At 42.7% G+C, this 18068-nt stretch overlaps 1 protein-coding gene across 2 annotated transcripts in view; it reads left to right on the plus strand.

The window, feature by feature from the left end:
* Window positions 1–18068, plus strand: part of SPRED2 (sprouty related EVH1 domain containing 2) — a 422525-nt gene that overhangs the window by 257333 nt on the left and 147124 nt on the right. For both annotated transcript variants that reach the window (XM_033937521.1, XM_033937522.1), the window contains exon 2: window positions 17604–17781. In XM_033937521.1, the coding sequence (XP_033793412.1) occupies window positions 17604–17781 (178 nt within the window). The remainder of the gene's footprint in view (window positions 1–17603; window positions 17782–18068) is intronic.

Raw genomic sequence — 18068 nt, forward strand, 5'->3', positions numbered from 1 at the left:
ATGCTATGCCTATTGCTGGTTACGTGTGCTTGGGCAAGGAGCTATACTGATGAAACAGGAGGAGTGCCAGCCAATAGGACCACCTGTTAATCAGTTTCTCAATCTCCGCCTGCTGGTAGATGTGGGCTATCCCCCATTGGTCTCTGGATTCATCTGCTGCGTCTAAGGGAAAGAAAATTAACAGGTAAGAACATAATTTTTCCTTCTGTATCTCATTTTTAGATTGAGGTAGGTAGTTTGAGTGGTGGGGAGGTTATGAGAAAACACTGTGAAGTGTAGGAATCATTGTTTTTTCTTTCATCCTAATCATGGGGGGGGGGGGGGGGGTGGATTCTCTTGTGGAAAAGTGACTATAGTATATAGTTTTTTCCTTCCCAGAAAAGTACTACTCATACATAGACTGGGAATTCTAGAAAGGATTTATGTGGGTGTATTGATTGTGCCGCTGGATATTCAGCTTCTATGTTTGGGAGAAAAACATTTTCAGACTACCCAAGAAAGTCGTAGATGTGCAGTTATTGAATTTGTAATTCTGTTATACTTATTATCAGTGTACTTAAGAATTTTGTTTTATATGGTCATTAAGCTTATTTATTCCTTAAATATAATCATACTAGTCTTTAAGCCCATTACGTTAACGGGTGCTAGAATATGTGTGTGTGTGTGTGTGTGTCTGTATTTCTTTCTTTCTCTCTCTCTCTCTCCTTAGCCTATTTCTGTATTTCTTTCTTTCTGTCTTTCTTTTTCCTTGGCTGTCCACCACCACCCCTTGCCTGCTCCCCCCTGTCCATTCTCCCTTCCTTTTTCTTCCCCTGTGTCCACCACCACCCCTTCACTGCTCCCCTTATCCAGCAGCAGCCCTTCTCCCTTTGTTTTAACTCCCCCCTGTCCAGCAGCAGCACCTCTTTCCTGTTCCCCTTGTCCATGCAGTAAGCCTCCCTTCCTTTTTCTGTCGCCCCTGTCCCATCAGCACCTCTTTTCTACTCCCCCTGTCCAGCAGTAGGCACCTCTTCCCTGTCCAGCAGTACCTCTTTTCTACTCCCCCTGTCCAGGCAGTAGGCCTCCCTTCCTTTATTTTGCCCCCCCCAGTCCATCAGCAATCCTTACCTCCACCGACATCCGCCTGAAGCCGACACTGACAACTCAGCCCTCCACCGACATCCGCCTGAAGACCGCCGCAGCCTGCAGACACCGACAGCCTCTACGGCCTGCTCAGACTCCTCCTCGCCGTAGTTTGCCGTTCCCCCTGGGGAAGCTTCGTGAGTTTCAGCAGCCTCCTGTCTGCGGCCGCCTGACCGCTGTCCCCAGCCCGTTCGTAGAGAGGAGCGCGGCGGATGGGTGACAGGCAAGAGGGAAGATGCTGGCAGGTGCGCCTGGAGCCCCCCCCCCTCCGAATCAGCGGCAGGCAGTGAGGCGGCACTCTGGCAGTGAGTGACGGCGAGGGGGGAGTTGCTCCTTGTTCTGGCCTGCCTCCATGTTCAAAAATCGAATTTGGCACTGAGGCACACCTCACGGCGCCAGGAATCACGAAGTTTCAAGAGCGCATGCGCGCTCTAGGGTTTTATTATTATAGATAGGAATTTGAAGATAAGGCTGTTTATTTACAGGAGCTAGTGTGTGCTTAAGTATTACTGGGTTTGCCTCAAGGCCAAAACAGGGAACGCGTAGCCAATAGGACAGGGTCCCAGCCAGCAACTATAAAAACTTGGGTTTAGGGAAAAATACCCAAAAGGAAGAGGAAGGGGCCTCTAGAATAAGTTCCAAAAAATACCTCTCTTTATATATTGTAAATAATGCTCTTTATCAGGGAGAAAATGGTAGCGAAATATCTTCTTACCCACCCTGTCTTCAATGTGTGTTAATGTGTGTAGTATTTCAAAAGAGGAAGGAGCCTCAGATACCCAATGTGTTGTGAAGTATGTTAACTGAACAACCGCACTGGAAAGGGATAACTCCTCGCTGGCTCCTCCCCCCTTCTTCCTAATATCAACGTTCAGTGCTAGCTCACACTCACATATGTTAATGTATGTCTCTTCATTTTCAAAAACTTCTACAGCAGGGGTGCCCACACTTTTTGGGCTTGCTAGCTACTTTTAAAATGACCAAGTCAAAATGATCTACCAAAAATAAAATAAAAAAAAAAACATAAAGCACACTGTACACATAGAAAATGTTAATTATCATTCATATTCCGGGGTTTTTCAAAGAGGTCAAGACAGATGACTCTGTGCAATGTCACCTCAATAACAACCATACAAAAATAGACAAATACCTCCTCCCTTTTTACTAAACCACGATAGCATTTTTTAGTGCAGGGAGCTGCACTGAATGCCCAGCGCTGCTCTCGACGCTCATAGGCTCCCTGCGCTAAAAAAACGCTATTGTGGTTTAGTAAAAGGGGATCATAGTGTAAAATATAGACAGCAGATATAAATTCAGACATATTTTGATCACTAAATTTAAAATAAAATCATTTTTACTACCTTTGTTGTCTGGTGATTTCATGAGTCACATGTTGCACTTTCTTCTTCTGACTGTGCATCCAATCTTTCTTACCTTCTTTCAGCCTTTATGCTTCCTCTCCTCAAGACCTCATTCCCTCCCCCAACTTTTTCTTCCTCTCTCCCTGCCCTTTCTTTTCCCTGCCTCCCTTTCTTTTTTTCTCTCTTCATGCCCCCCTTTCTTTTTTTCTTTCCCTTCTTTCCTTTTGTCTCCCTGCCTGCCCCCTTTCTTTCTTTCTCCCTGCCCTCCCCAAGCCACTGCCGCTGCAGCCATCAGGGAACAGGCCCCCAAGCTGCCGCCGCCTCCATCTGATAACAGGTCCCAAAGCTGCCACCGCCCAAGTTCTCCCTGCGTCGGGCCGACCAGCATTCCTCTCCCCGATGTCAATTCTGCCATCGGAAAGGAAGTTCCGGCCCAGCCAGGCAGCGATTGGCTGGCCAGAACTTCCTCTCCGACGGCAGAATTGACGTTGGGGAGAGGAAGGCTGATCGGCCAGGTAGATCGCCAAGGCAAAGTGAGTCTATCACGGAGCCCGGGATGGGCTCCGCGATCGACTCACTTTGCCTTGGCGATCTACCGGTCATCACTATCGACCTATTGGGCACCCCTATTCTACAGTCTATGACAAGAGGAAAATGCAAAGAACTTAGCTTAGGCAGGGTTTTGAATTGCAGGCAATATGTAAATCCTCCCGCTGTCTTTGCCAGCCCAATAGTTGCCGACGGAAGCTAGCTGGTGTTTAACTCAGGGGCTGTGTCGGGGCATTGGATTATTTGGCGTTGTTTCTCACGCTTATAGGTCCTAGGACTGTCAGTGTCAAGAAGTCTGAACATTACAGCCTGCAAACTGCTTGATTTGCTGCTAGACTGATTTAGAGCCTGATAGGGAGCCAGGCCTCTTTCATGTTTGCCTGAAGTAACCACCTGAGTGGGAAGACAAGTTTATTTTTGTGTTTTAACTCTACTAATAAAAGGCTTTTTGTTTCTTCTGAACTGTGGTTTGGTTTCTTGTGTACCGTCCCTGGGCTCAAATGCACACCCACTTTACTATAGGAAATGAGACTGATTTTTTTTTTTTTTTTTTTTGGGGGGGGGAAGGTTGAGCAAAGGAAACCCATAATAGAGGTTCCTTGATTTGCTGCCATTTTGATTCAGTATTTGAACAATAGTTCAAAGTTTCAACCAAAAATACAATATTAGTCTCTAGTTGATACCAGGTTGCAAAAAAACAGAAAATACTTAATTTTGTGTTGAAGAAAATGGCATGGTTAGGCTATATTTTTTTCTTCCTAGAAGATATTTTGATAGTTATTTATAGCCAAATAAATAACATTTTAATTTTTCTAAATGTGGCCACCAAGTTGCAAATTATCCCACAGGAAATGACCCACCCTACTGCAGTTGTGATTGTGAAAAGAAAAGTCTGCCAGAACTGATAGATTACAGATTTGCATTGTCTGTTGGTTAGCCGAGTAACCATTAAAAAGGAAGAAAACCCTCCTTACTGTATGATCATAAAGTAAAAATAGAAAATTAATTAAGGATACTGAACTTTGTAAGGTGTGTTTCCTTGTCATCTGGAGACATATCCAAATGTATGTGTTAAGTCCATCCACCAGCAGGCGGAGATAGAGAACACCAAAGCTGTGATCTATTAGTATTCTCTATCTCCAGCAGGTGGATGGATGGCTTTACACATGCTTCTGCATTAGTCTGCCTTTAGGCTCCTGTTGTTGTTGTGGTTCTCTGCCTAAGTTGAGCCTAGGAGTGGTAGATTAGGCATATTGGGTGCCTAGGGGATATACCTGGGGGAACCAGGTCAATACCCCATGTCCTTCACCCTCTTTCTTTGCTGCCCGCTATATGCTTCTTCCTCACTAGAGAATGGCATGGGGACAAATTTGTCTCTATTCCCACAGGAACTCAATTTCCCCATTCCATCCCTGTGAGTTTTGTCATTGGCCCTGTCCCTGCCCACTCCTGTAGGCTCTGCTTTAACTGCACGAGCCTCGAACAATTATGATTTTAAAGTGTTTGAGGCTTGTTCAGATGAGGGTGAGCTTGCAGGAATGTGGCGGGGACAGTAAAATGAGTTTTCTCGGGGACAGGGCAAAATTTGTCCCCGTGTTATTCTCTACTCCTCTCCGTAAATAAAAAAATTGTAAAAAAAAAAGAAAGAAATTTGGACATCTATAGAGCCAAAACTCAATTAAAAAATATATTTAAGAACTCTTCAGGTCAGGCTCTGGCAGAGACAGAGAGTGATTCTTCCTAAAGGGCAGCAGTGGCTCTCCAGTTGGTGAGTAAGCACCCCCCCAAAAAAAAAAAAAAAAAAAAAACCACCACCAGCTGTATGGGTGTTTTGCAAGGTGGTGTTGCCCTCCTTGATTGTCAAACTGCTGGAGGCTCTTTATATTGACTCCCCGGAGGCTCCTTCCCAGTCAGCAGTGAACCCCCAGATGATTGGCACCAGGAGATCCTCCAGAGCTTTCCCTGTGCATGAGTCAATGCAGGAATTTATTTTTGTGCAGTAGTTTACTTCAGATGCCAGTCTTGAAGGTGTCTAGGGCCATGGTCCAGCTTTCCCCTAAGGAGTTAGAGAAGCTGCACTGGCCTAAGGGGGACGCACTGGTGCCTGCAGTCACCAAGAAGACTACACTTCCAGTGGAGGGTGGCATTGCCTGGATCGATGTTCAGGATAGAAAGCTAGAGTCCACCCTGAAGCTTTCCTTTCACATCCTCATTGGCCTTCACAACCCCAATCCTTTCCTCTGATGACCAATGCTAATTTCCAGCATAGACCCCTCTCCCCTCTACCCCCCCCCCCCATGACTAGTGCTATTTTCCAACACAGCCTACCTCCCTTGATGACTGGCATTACTTTCCAACATAAACCCTTCTCCCAATGACCAGAGGGAGCAGGAGCCAGCAGGCCTTGAGCATTCTCCAGTACCCAAAATTGTCTCTGACTCCTTGATTCAGACTCCACAGCCCTGGATGGTACGAGATACATAATTAAATATTTTTTCAGAGCCTATTAATATTCAGTAATTTGAAACTTGGACTTGTAGGAGAAATTAACTTTTTGACACTATACCATTTATCTTGTAGGGCAAGGTATTTTTAGGATGGGGGAAGTCATTTTTATTTTGAATTTGAGACTCGTTTACTAAAACAGCACAGGCATAATTAGCGTGTTTGTAGTAAGTGCTAAGAAGCCACTTATATACCTATAGACTTCTTAGACTTTAGCATGCCCTAAGCTTTACCCTCCTCCGCTTTTAATAATAATAACTTTATTTTTATATACCACAATACCACAAACAGTTCAGAGTGGTTTACATAAGAACATAAGAAGTTGCCTCCGCTGGGTCAGACCAGAGGTCCCATCGCGCCGCGGCGGCCCATCAGGTCCATGACCTGTCAGTGGTCCCTGAACTACATCCTATAACCTATCACTACTTCTGTCTGTAACCCCTCAATCCCTTATCCTTTAGGAATTTATCCAAGGATGTGTATGGTGCAGTGGTTGAAGCTACAGCCTCAGCACCCTGGGGTTGTGGGTTCAAACCCCACGCTGCTCCTTGTGATCCTGGGCAAGTCACTTAATCCTCCATAGCTCCAGGTACGTTAGATAGATTGTGAGCCCACCGGGACAGATAGGGAAAATGCTTGAGTACCTGATTGTAAAACCGCATTAGATACCTTGATAGGCGGTATATAAAATCCTAATAATAAATAAAAATAAACTTTGAATCCCTGTATTGTGTTCTGTTAAATCACAGCCTCCGGGGAAGTGCGTTCCATGTGTCCACCACTCTCTGGGTGAAGAAGAACTTCCTGGCATTGGTTCTAAACCTGTACGAGTGCCCCCTTGTACTTGTTGTTCCCCACAGTCTGAAGAATCTGTCCCTGTCTACCTTATCTATGCCTTTCAGGATCTTAAAAGTTTCTATCATGTCTCCTCTAAGTCTCCGCTTTTCCAGGGAGAACAGTCCAGCTTTTCCAGCCTGTCGGCATATGATAAGTTTTCCATACCTCTTATCATTTTCGTCGCTCTTCTCTGGACCCCCTCAAGTATTGCCATGTTCCTTCTTGAGGTATGGCGAACCAATACTGGACACAGTACATCCAGATGCGGGCGTACCATTGTACGATACAGCGGCATGATGACTTCCTTCGTCCTGGTCGTGATACCCTTCTTGATGATACCCAGCATTCAGTTGGCCTTCTTTGAGGCTGTCGCACATTGTGCAGATGCTTTCATTGTTGTATCCACCAGCACACCTAGGTCTCTTTCAAGGTTGCTTACCCCTAGCAATGATCCCCCCATTGCATAGCTGAACATCGGGTTCTTTTTCCCAACATGCATGACCTTGCATTTCTCTATATTAAAAAACATCTGCCACTTTTTCGCCCACTCTTCCAGCTTCGTTAGGTCCCTTTGCAGGTCTTCACAGTCTTCCTTGGTTCTAACCCCTGCTGCAGAGTTTGGTGTCATCCGCAAATTTTGATAACCTCACATTTCGTCCCCGTCTCCAGATCGTTTATAAATATGTTGAACAGAGCGGGTCCCAACACCGACCCCTGTGGAACTCCGCTCGTGACCCATTTGCCAGTCTGAGTATTGGCCCTTTACTCCAACCCTTTGTTTTCTGCCCGCCAACCAGTGTTTACTCCACTGGTGTACATCCCCCTCCACCCCGTGGTTCCACAGCTTCTTAAGCAGCCGTTCGTGGGGAAATATAAAAAAAACCCAAGAAGAGGAGAGCAGAAAGGACTACAGGGTGAAACTGAAAGAAGCCAAGAGAGAGATATGTTTGGCGAAGGCACAGGCGGAAGAACAAATGGCTAAAAATGTAAAAAAGGGAGATAAAAATTTTTTCAGATATATTAGTGAAAGGAGGAAGATAAAAAATGGAATTGCTAGGCTAAAAGATGCTGTGAACAATATGTGGAGAGTGATGAGGAGAAAGCAAATGTGCTAAACAAATACTTCTGTTCTGTGTTCACAGAAGAAAATCCTGGATGAAGGACTGAGATTGTCTGGCAAAGTTACCACGAGAAAATGGAGTAGATTCTGCGCCGTTCACGGAGGAGGGGTTTATGAGCAACTTGAAAAACTGAAGGTGGACAAAGCGATGACCAGAGGGGATCCATCCCAGGATACTAAGGGAGCTCAGAGAGGTTCTGGCGGAGTCCTATTAAGACCTTGTTCAACAAATCTCTGGAGATTTGAGTGATTCCTGGGGATTGAGGATAGCGGATGTGGTCCCTATTCATAAAAGTGGTCACAGGGATGAAGCAGGAAACTACAGGCCGGTGAGCCTCACTTCAGTTGTTGGAAAAATAATGGAAGTATTGCTGAAAGAAAGGATAGTGTACTTCCTTGAATCTAATGGGTTACAGGATCCGAGGCAACATGGCTTTACAAAAGGTAAACAAACCTGATTGAATTTTTTGATTGGGTGACCAGAGAGCTGGATCGAGGACATATGCTATATGTAATTTACTTGGATTTCAGCAAAGCCTTTGATACAGCTCCTCATAGAAGGCTGTTGAACAAACTTGAAGGGCTGAAGTTAGGACCCAAAGTGGTGAACTGGGTCAGAAACTGGCTATCGGACAGACGCCAGAGGTGGTGGTTAATGGAAATCGCTCGAAGGAAGGAAAGGTGACTAGTGGAGTCCCTGGGGCCAATCCTGTTCAATATGTTTGTGAGTGACATTGCTGAAGGGTTAGAAGGAAAAGTGTGCCTTTTTGCAGATGATACCAAGATTTGTAACAGAGTAGACACCGAAGATGGAGTGGAAAATATGAAAAAGGATCTGCAAAAGTTAGAGGAATGGTCTAATGCCTGGTAACTAAAATTCAATGCAAAGAAATGCAGAGTAATGCATTTGGGGATTAATAATAGGAAGGAACCGTATATGCTGGGAGGAAAGAAGCTGATATGCACGGACGGGGAGAGGGACCTTGGGGTTATAGTGTCCGAAGATCTAAAGGCGAAAAAACAGTGTAACAAGGCAGTGGCTGCTGCCAGAAGGATGCTGGGCTGTATAAAGAGATGCTTAGTCAGTAGAAGGAAGAAGGTGTTGATGCCCCTGTACAAGTCATTGTTAAGGCCCCACTTGGAGTATTGTGTTCAGTTTTGGAGACCGTATCTGGCGAAAGACGTAAGAAGACTTGAGGCGGTCCAGAGGAGGGCGACGAAAATGATAGGAGGCTTGCGCCAGAAGACGTATGAGGAGAAACTGGAAGCCCTGAATATGTATACCCTAGAGGAAAAGAGAGACAGGGGAGATATGATTCAGATGTTCAAATACTTGAAGAGTATTAACGTAGAACTAAATCTTTTCCAGAGAAAGGAAAATGGTAAAACCAGAGGACATAATTTGAGGTTGAGGGGTGGTAGATTCAGGGGCAATGTTAGGAAATTCTACTTTACGGAGAGGGTAGTGGATGCCTGGAATGCGCTCCTGAGAGAGATGGTAGAAAGTAAAACTGTGAGTTCAAAGAAGCATGGGATGAACACAGAAGATTTAGAATCAGAAAATAATATTAAATATTGAACTAGGCCAGTACTGGGCAGACTTGCACGGTCTGTGTCTGTGTATGGCCGTTTGGTGGAGGATGGGCTGGGGAGGGCTTCAATGGCTGGGAGGGTGTAGATGGGCTGGAGTAAGTCTTAACAAAGATTTTGGCAGTTGGAACCCAAGCACAGTACCGGGTAAAGCTTTGGATTCTTGGCCAGAAATAGCTAAGAAGAAAAAAATTAAAAAAAAAAAAAAAGGGCAGACTGGATGGACCATTCGGGTCTTTATCTGCCGTCATCTACTATGTTACTTTGTCGAAGGCTTTTTGGAAGTCCAGGTAAATGATGTCTATGGCTTTGTCCATCTGACTGTTTATTCCCTCAAAAGAAGTGTAGTATGTTTGTGAGGCATGTCCTTCCCTTGCAAAAGCCATGCTGGCTCGCTCTCAGCTGCCCATTCTTTTCTATGTGCACGCAGATGCTGTCCTTGATCAGTGCTTCCATCATCTTTCCCGGAACCGAAGTCAAGCTCACCGGCCTGTAGTTTCCCGGGTCACCTCTCGATCCCTTCTTAAAGATAGGCGTGACATTTGCTATTTTCCAGTCCTCCGGGATCTCCCCAGTTTTCAAGGATTAGGTTACATATTTGCCGGAGTGTTCCGCTATTTACCTTTCTCAGTTCTTTTAGTACCAGTGGGTGGATTCCGTCTGGGCCCGGTGATTTATCACATTCCTCCAATCTATCTATCTGTCAGAGGACGTCCTCATGGCTTACCTTTATCGCTCCAGCTCTCTCATCTTGATCCCCACTTATGGTCTCCTCGGTGTTCTGGTACATTAGATGTGTCTTCACTCGTGAGACCGATGAGAAGAACTTGTTTAACCGGTCCGCTACCTCTTTTTCCTCCTTTATCACTCTCTTTCTGTCTCCATCATCCAACGGTCCCACTTCCCCCTCCCCCCCCTCGTCGGTTGTTCTTCCCCCTTCACATACCTGAAGAACGGTTTGAAGTTTCTCGCTTCCCCAGCCAACTACTCTTCGTACTCTTTTTTTGCTTTCCTAACCACCCGGTTACATTCTTTCTGGTGTTTTTTGTGTTCTTTCCAGTTTTCCTCAGTTTGGTCTTTTTTCCACTTTCTAAACGATGTTTTCTTTTCGCCCACTGCCTTCTTCACTTTCTTTGTTATCCACACCGGTTTTTTTGTTCAATTTTGTTTGCACCCTTTCCTAAACCTGGGGACGTACAGGTTTTGTGCTTTTTGCATTGTGTCCTTGAGTAGTGACCAGGCTTTCTCTACGGTCTCCATTTTCCTTAAGCTGTTTCTGAGTTTCTTTTCACCATTTTCCTCATAGCATCGTAGTTTCCTTTTCTAAAGTTGAGTGCTGTCGCTGTGGTTCTCTTTACGTTTGATGTGCCTACTTCTAATTTATATTGGATCATATTGGATAGTTGTTTCATAGTGGCCCCTACTACTAACCCACCTCCTTGGCGGATCCCCTAGTCCGTTGAGGATGAGGTCGAGAGTGGCATCTCCTCGAGTTGGTTCCTTGACCAGCTGTTCCATGAAGCAATCCTTTACAGCCTCTAGGAACTTGGTTTCCCTCGCACTGTTGGAGTGTCCAATGCTCCAATCTTATCCCAGGGTGGTTGAAATACCCCATCACCAATCACACTTCCGCTTTTGCATTCCTGCCTCAGTTCTGCTTTCTAGATCATTGTCGCTTGATTCTGGTTGTCCAGGTGGGCGATAGTATAGTCCCATTTGGTGTCAGCTCCCTTTTCTTCCTGGTTAACTTAACCCATAGGGATTCCAACCCTTCCGCCCTCATCGCCGTATCCATCTTGGTCGACTGAATGGAATCTTTTATGTATATCGCTATTCCACCACCCTTCTTATACGTCCTGTCTCTCCTATAGAGTTTATACCCTGGCAGTACAACGTCCCATTTGTTGTCCTCAGACCACCATGTTTCTGTGATTCCAATTATGTCTAGGTGCTCTTTGTTGGCCATGACTTCTAGCTCTCCCATCTTGTTCTTTAGACTCCTTGCATTGGTGTACGAACAATTTAAGTCTTGGTTTTTTACTTTCCCTGCCGTGTTTCCTCGTGGTTTGATTATCTTGTCATCGTCCCCCTGGGCTGCCAACCCCTGAGTTTCTTTTAGTTCATCGCCTTCCCATGGTGCGTTTTCTTTGTCCTCAGTTGGCTTCCCCATTCCTGCATGTCCCTCTAGTTTCTGCTGGTTTTCCTTCTCGTCCCTCTCTGTTATCACTTGTTCCTTGGACCCCTGTAGATCGTCCTTGAGTCCTCGTTTGCTTTTTTCCCGCTTGCCTTTGAGGCCTACTTTGCATTTTTCCCATGCAGTATCTTCATTGGATACTTACAGAGGAAGAGACTGTATACAGATAGCATGTTAAGCTAATCACATTTATCTGGTAGTGTTTTAAAAATACATCAAGGCAAAAGTTGAGTCAGAGAAATTTATCAGAGATAAGGTTTGATTGACTTCCTAAAAGTTTGATAAGAAAGTGCGTTTGCAATAAAGTTGGTTAAAACGTTTATTTCATTTGCCTGCTTGGAATGATAATGTTCTATCAAGGAATCTCTTGTAGATACAGCCCTTCAAGGATGGAAAAGTGAACAAGTAAGCACTACGTGTACAAATTGTGCCTGGAAATTTGAAGCCGCGTTTGGCTTTTTTTATCACTGGCCACAGCAATATTAGCTGTGACGGTTATAGGAATTTTATGAGTGTCAGAGCTAATACTGCCATGGCTGGCGATAAAAAAGCCTAATGCAGCTTTGTAAAAGGAGCCCTTAGTAAAAAGGCTACTAAATGTTTTATACTTAGTGAATTTTTAATCACTTCTAAATTTCCTAATCCTTTAATTTCAAAAAATAGTATTTTAATTGGAAAAGGATTGTCAGTGCAGGAGGCTGTTAGCTTCCGTGCTCTGAGAAGCAGGATGCAAATGTGAGTAATGACACAACAGGCCTGTAAAACGCAGAATAATCCTCTGACTCATCTTGTACAATGCAGTATATTTATCAAGGGGACTGAATCATATGTGAAGGAAACCACTTTTCAGTCAGCCAGCTGAGACACAAAGAGGATCCATTTTATGAGAAGCTTTGTAGTAGTGGTAATGGTAATAAAAGGCTCTATAATGGGTATAAAATGTAGAGGAAATGGCATCTCCCAGTAGGTAGGTTAAATCTGTGTTTCTTTTGCCTTAAAAAATGGATGTTAGTTACTTGGATGATATGTGTTCAGTGATTCATAAGTTAGAAGCCAAGGCTTTCTGTATTAATATATCAGATTCTATGAAAAATGAAGTTGTTTGATCTATACCTGAGAAAAGAGGCAAGAGGAAAGGTGCTGTCTAGACAACAGTTTGAAATGGCTCTTTTGGGTTTTATTATAAAATGAGGGTTGGTTTTGTATATGGAGCTATCTGCATCTCCTTTTGAAATTCTATCTGGAAATATATTTTTTTTAATGTTCTATCTCAGTGCTGGTTACTAAATGTAACCTTTGCTGTGTTTGCGTGTTGAATTAATAGTTAAATAGATAGATTTACATTTTAAATATTTAAAAATGAGAATTGATCAGCCACTGTAACTGTCTTGCAGTCTTTGGACTTCCATGAGTCTTAATACAGCAATACTGTTGGCTATGATTTTTAGCACACCTGTGAAGCACATGTTTGTGGTTTTATGAAGGAATTGTCCTGTGTGAGCAGGAAACTAGATTTACCGTATATACTCAAATATAAACTGAGATTTTTGGACCAAAAAAAATGGCCCGAAAATTAGGAACTCTGTTTATGTTCAAGACACCACCTGACCATTGGCGCAGCTGTCCGCTTCTTTCTCCTCCACTTAAACCCCCCCCGATGACCACCATTGCCATACGCTGCTTCCCACTTGATGAATATCCGCTGCCGATTATAGAGGCCCGTCCCTGATGAATACAGCACTGCTATCCTAATTATCCACCCCCTCTCCAGCCAGCAGTTCACCAGTTGGTGCAGAAGAAAGCTGCTACTATGACACAGAAGGAAGCCGCAACTGCCAATGGCGTTCGCAGATCCAATGCGGGGCCTTAAGCATTTGCGCATGCTCACAACCTGCCGGTTCCCTCCCCCTCTGAGAATCTCAGAGAAGGCGAGAGCCGGCAGGCCTTGAGCATGTGCAAGTGCTCAAGGCCCCACATCTGATGTGCATACATCATCGGCGGGTGCAGCTCTGGAGATTTGATCTTGGAGTCCTGAGTAGTGTTGCCCGATTTCACTTCAGTGAATCAATTTGCTTTGTAGAAAAATCGGACTCACCAATTCAGTGAGTCCAGACTTTCCTCCAGCAGCTTTAGTCTGCACCAACTGGTAAGCTGCTGGCTGGAGAGGAGTGGATAAGTAGGATAGCGGTGCTGTATTCATCAGGGAGGGGCTTCTATAATCGACAGTGGCCCTGGTATTCATCGGGGGGGGGGGGGCAACATGTTGGTCTCAGGTGCTGGTCTTTGTTTTCTTTTGTCTTCTCTTAACTCACTTGACAGGGTCTCCTGACCATTTGACATTTCTTTCTCCATGCTCACCATCCATCTTCTATCTCTATGTATGTATTCCCCATGTTTAGCATCTCCCTTCTCTGTCTTCCATATGTCTTTTTCTAGTATTTTCCTTATGCCCTTCTCCCTGACTTCTTCATCTTACCATTCTATGATCCCCTCCCACTGTGTACAGTATCACCCCTCTATATCCTTACGCCCCCCCTTGTCCAGCATCTTCCTTCTGCATTCTAATTCTCCCCATGTCTAACCATCTCTTTGTCCATATACCATCCCATGTCTAGCATTACCCTTCTGTGTCCATATTCCACCCAATGCAGATGCAGCATTCCCCTTTTTGTCCCTGTTCCTAGGCTCCCAATCATGCCCATCATCTCCCCTCTTTGTATATATCCCTATGCCTAGCTTCTCCCCTCTCCGTTACACCAATGTCTCTCACACTCTCTCTTCCCTCCCTCTACTATGTTCAGTATTTCACTCAGTCTCTTCCTCATCCCCTTGGTTTAGCTTTTCTCTTTCCCTTCCCTTCTCTCTTCCTCCCTGCAGGTCCTGCACCTCCCCCTTCCCTCTAGCTCCCTTCCCATGAATCCATCACCTCTATCCCTTCCCTTCAGCGTCTAGGTGTAGGAACATAAGGGTCACAACTCAGTTTGATGAAATTTACCGGCTTTTAAATTTGAGAAAGAAACAGGTGCTAAAAGAACGAAAATTGGAGCAGTAAGAAAATAAAAGAACATCAGATTTGGAAGCAGATGAAAGACAGTCACAAGAAAACAATTGAAAACTTCCTGAAGGACTGTGAAAAGATTGTGGATGAATGTGACCCAGAATGCTTTCTTAAAGTGAAATGCTAGAGCTTTTTACTATACATACACAAGTGTTAAAGCTTCTGTGTGATATAGGGGGGAAAAAAAGCAGGTAAACAGTACAGGGGGAGTTTGACATTTTAAATCTGTTTCTTTTGGTAAAATGTATGAAAACACCCTATATATATATATATATATATATATATATATATATAGCAAACTAGTGTTACAAAACACATGCTTGCTTTGAATTTAAAATGGTGATCACTGAAGAGAATGGAGCTAAGTGAAGAAAAGGAACTGAAGAAAAAGTGACAGAAATAGTGATTGTTGACAAAGAATGTAGGGAAGTTCACATAGGATTTTAATCTTGTAGAAAAGATGTTGTTGGAATGTCTTGGAAGAAATGTCGCTCTTTTTTCCTTTTACTATTTGTCGCAGGGAGGGGGGCAGTTGCAGAGCCTGGCAAGGAGTGTGGGGTTGGGTGCAGAGCCTGGCAGGGAGTAAGGGGGGCTGGGTGCAAAGCCTGGTATATATAGTACACAATTTGGTTCAGAATGTTTTTTTTTTCTTGTTTTCCTGCTGTAAATCTAGGGTGCGTCTTATGGAACAAAAAATATGGTAACCTCTCTTCCTTTCCTTCTCAGCTACTACGTTTGAGAACCAAAGCAGCCTTTTCCTCTTACTTTCCTTACAGTATGAATCATTGCCCTTACAATAGCTCCTTTCAGTTTTGCTCACTGCTTTCCTATTTCTTCCAGATGTTCCCATCCAGACAATCTCCAGAAGCAATCCCCCATCTGGACAAAGTTAATTTTTTTTTAAAGTCTAGAACCTTTACTTTCAAATTGGTCCTCTCTAAATATGTCTTAATATTAAACCACACCATGTGATAACTGGATTCCAGATGATCACCCACTGTAACATCAGAAACACTTTCCCCTTTTAAAAGCATTAAGTCCAGTATGGCTCCATCTCTTGTAGGTTCCATTACCAACTGCTAGAACAGTTCTTGTAGAGAATCCAGGATCTCCCTACTTCTAGAAGACCCCACAATAATAATAATAACTTTATTTTTCTATACCGCCATAGTCGGGCGACTTCTAGGCGGTTCACATTGAAAGAAGGCTGGACAGTCAGCGAATAATGAGGAGCCTAAAATAGAAAAGTTACATAAACAAGTTACATACTAATTTAAGTTCCATGAGTAAAGGATACATGAAAATTGGAGCTTCCTGAGAGATTGAATACCCCAATCAACATCTGGCATGTTAAAATCACCTATTAGTAATACTTCCCCTTTTACAGTTATATTCTGAATGTCTTCTTTTAAATCTCCATCCAATTCTATCTTTGAAGTAGGCCTGTATATCACATCAATGTAAATACATTTTCCATTCCTGATTGACCCACAGTGCCTCTTCCTTACCCTACAGATCCTACAATTATGTGGCTTTAATATATCAAGTAATATAAATTAACAGCTAGTTGATTATTTGATTATATATTTAAAGAAGTTCTTTGATATCAGTTTGAAGTAGTTTAATATATCAAGGTCATACACTACATTTATCAGAAGAACTTAGTATGAAGGGTTTAGACACAGTGAAACGAGGGGAAAGAATTTATTTATTTACTTAAAACATTTCTAATCCGCTTTTGACCAACGTGGCTCACAATTGACATACACAGCCTCAAAGACATACATGTCTTCAAATATCTAAATAAATAAAACAAAGTTAAATAGGGGTACATCCTGTCATATCTATCAGAAAGGAAAATTATATCATCATAACCAGGGAAAAATACCACTAGCAAAAAAAAAAAAAAAAGTTTTCTAATCTGTAACAAAACTTCCACAAAATCTCAAAATACCTGTCAAAGCGTTTCATAAAACAGGGCCAGCAATGGAAAAGCAAGATTTTGTAATCTTCATGTAACGCACTGTATCCTTTTTACTTGTATCAAGCAACAAACAGTTCTCAGATCTCAGTGCTCTGGATGGTCTGTACAATATCGAGCACTTAGCCAAATAATCTGGCACGGTATCATAAAATACCCTGTCGGACAATTTTCAGAATTTTAAATTGAATGTGTATTGGTAACCAATGTAATTTTTTAAAGCTAGGAGAGATATGTTTATAACAGGATACTCCCATCAACATCCAAACCACTGAGTTTTAAACTGTTTGTAGTGCCTTAATCCGTACAGAAGGCATACCTAGATATATACCATTACAGTAATCTAACTGTGATAGTACCATCGATTTTTAAGACTTGTCTGAAATCCCAATTGATTAGCAAAATAGGCAAACAAGCTTTGAATAATGATTTTGCGTCTACGATTACACCAAGTACCCTAATCTCTTATTACAATCAAGTGATCACATAATAATAATAATAATAATTTTATTTCTTATATACCGCTATACCATAGGTTCAAAGCGGTTTACAACAAGATTCATGCAATGAGAGTATGCGATGCTTACAACAAGAAACATATGTTTACAACAAGATACATGAGTTCAGAGCGGTTTGCAAGAAGATACATGCAATGAGAGTAGAGATGTTTGCAACAAGAAACAAATGTTTACAACAGGATACAGAAGTACAGAGCAGTTTACAAGAAGATACATGCAATGAGAATAAGAGGTTTACAACAATATACATGCAATGGGGGTAAGAAGAGTAATGGGAAGAAAGGACTTTCAGGGATACAAAATTACCAATAGAAGAGAACTAGGCATAAATGTTCATTTTTGTATCCAACAATCATTTCTGTTGTACCTATATTCAAGTTGAGCCCTTTACTTTGCATCTACCCATTAATATTTATCCATGTAACCATTTAACTCAAGAAGCAGCTCATCTCCCCAACAATTTAATGCTGGATAATTTTTTTACTACCCTCTCTCTGCCTGCATTCCCCTTTCTAGGGAAAAAAAATCAGTATCTTTCTCACAATTCATAGTAAAGATGTACTTGGTGAATTAAGATGTGTTCTCAATATCTTTACAAATTTCAATAAAGATCTTGCTTTTTTTGTTTGTTTGTTTAAAGGACCATTTTCAAAAATACTGTTTGGATGAAATGGTCTCATCTATAAAATATGCACTACTAGGAATATAAGGAGCAACCAAATGTGTTCTAATGTTGCTTATACAAAGGTGTTTTTCTTTTCATTGTAGTGACAGCTATATTGTGCGTGTCAAAGCTGTGGTTATGACCCGGGATGACTCCAGTGGGGGATGGCTTCCGCAAGAAGGAGGTGGTCTCAGCCGAGTTGGCGTCCGTAAGGTCATTTACCAAGAGGGCAATGGAGGAAGTGATTTTCTAATCCAGGGTGAGCGGCTGAAAGACAAACAGGTAATCCAGTTTGATTTCATTTTAGTAAAAATTAATGGAGGTTATTAAATTCACATCCCAGGGCTTGGCTTCTCTTTAACAAAAATACAAAAGAGAGTTTAATTTACTTATTTTTCTACAAAGCAGATGCCTAGAGGAACAAAATTTGGCTCAGAATTTAATGTCATGGTCTGGAAGGTTTTGTTTGCAATTATTTTTTAAATTACATTTTGTCATTGTAAGGTCTCGTTCTGATGATTGCTTTTGTTAGAGAAAGGTTGGTTGAATTAAACCCATGCTTGAGCTGT

Source organism: Geotrypetes seraphini, chromosome 3 (assembly GCF_902459505.1).
Source record: "Geotrypetes seraphini chromosome 3, aGeoSer1.1, whole genome shotgun sequence".
NCBI lineage: Eukaryota > Metazoa > Chordata > Amphibia > Gymnophiona > Dermophiidae > Geotrypetes > Geotrypetes seraphini.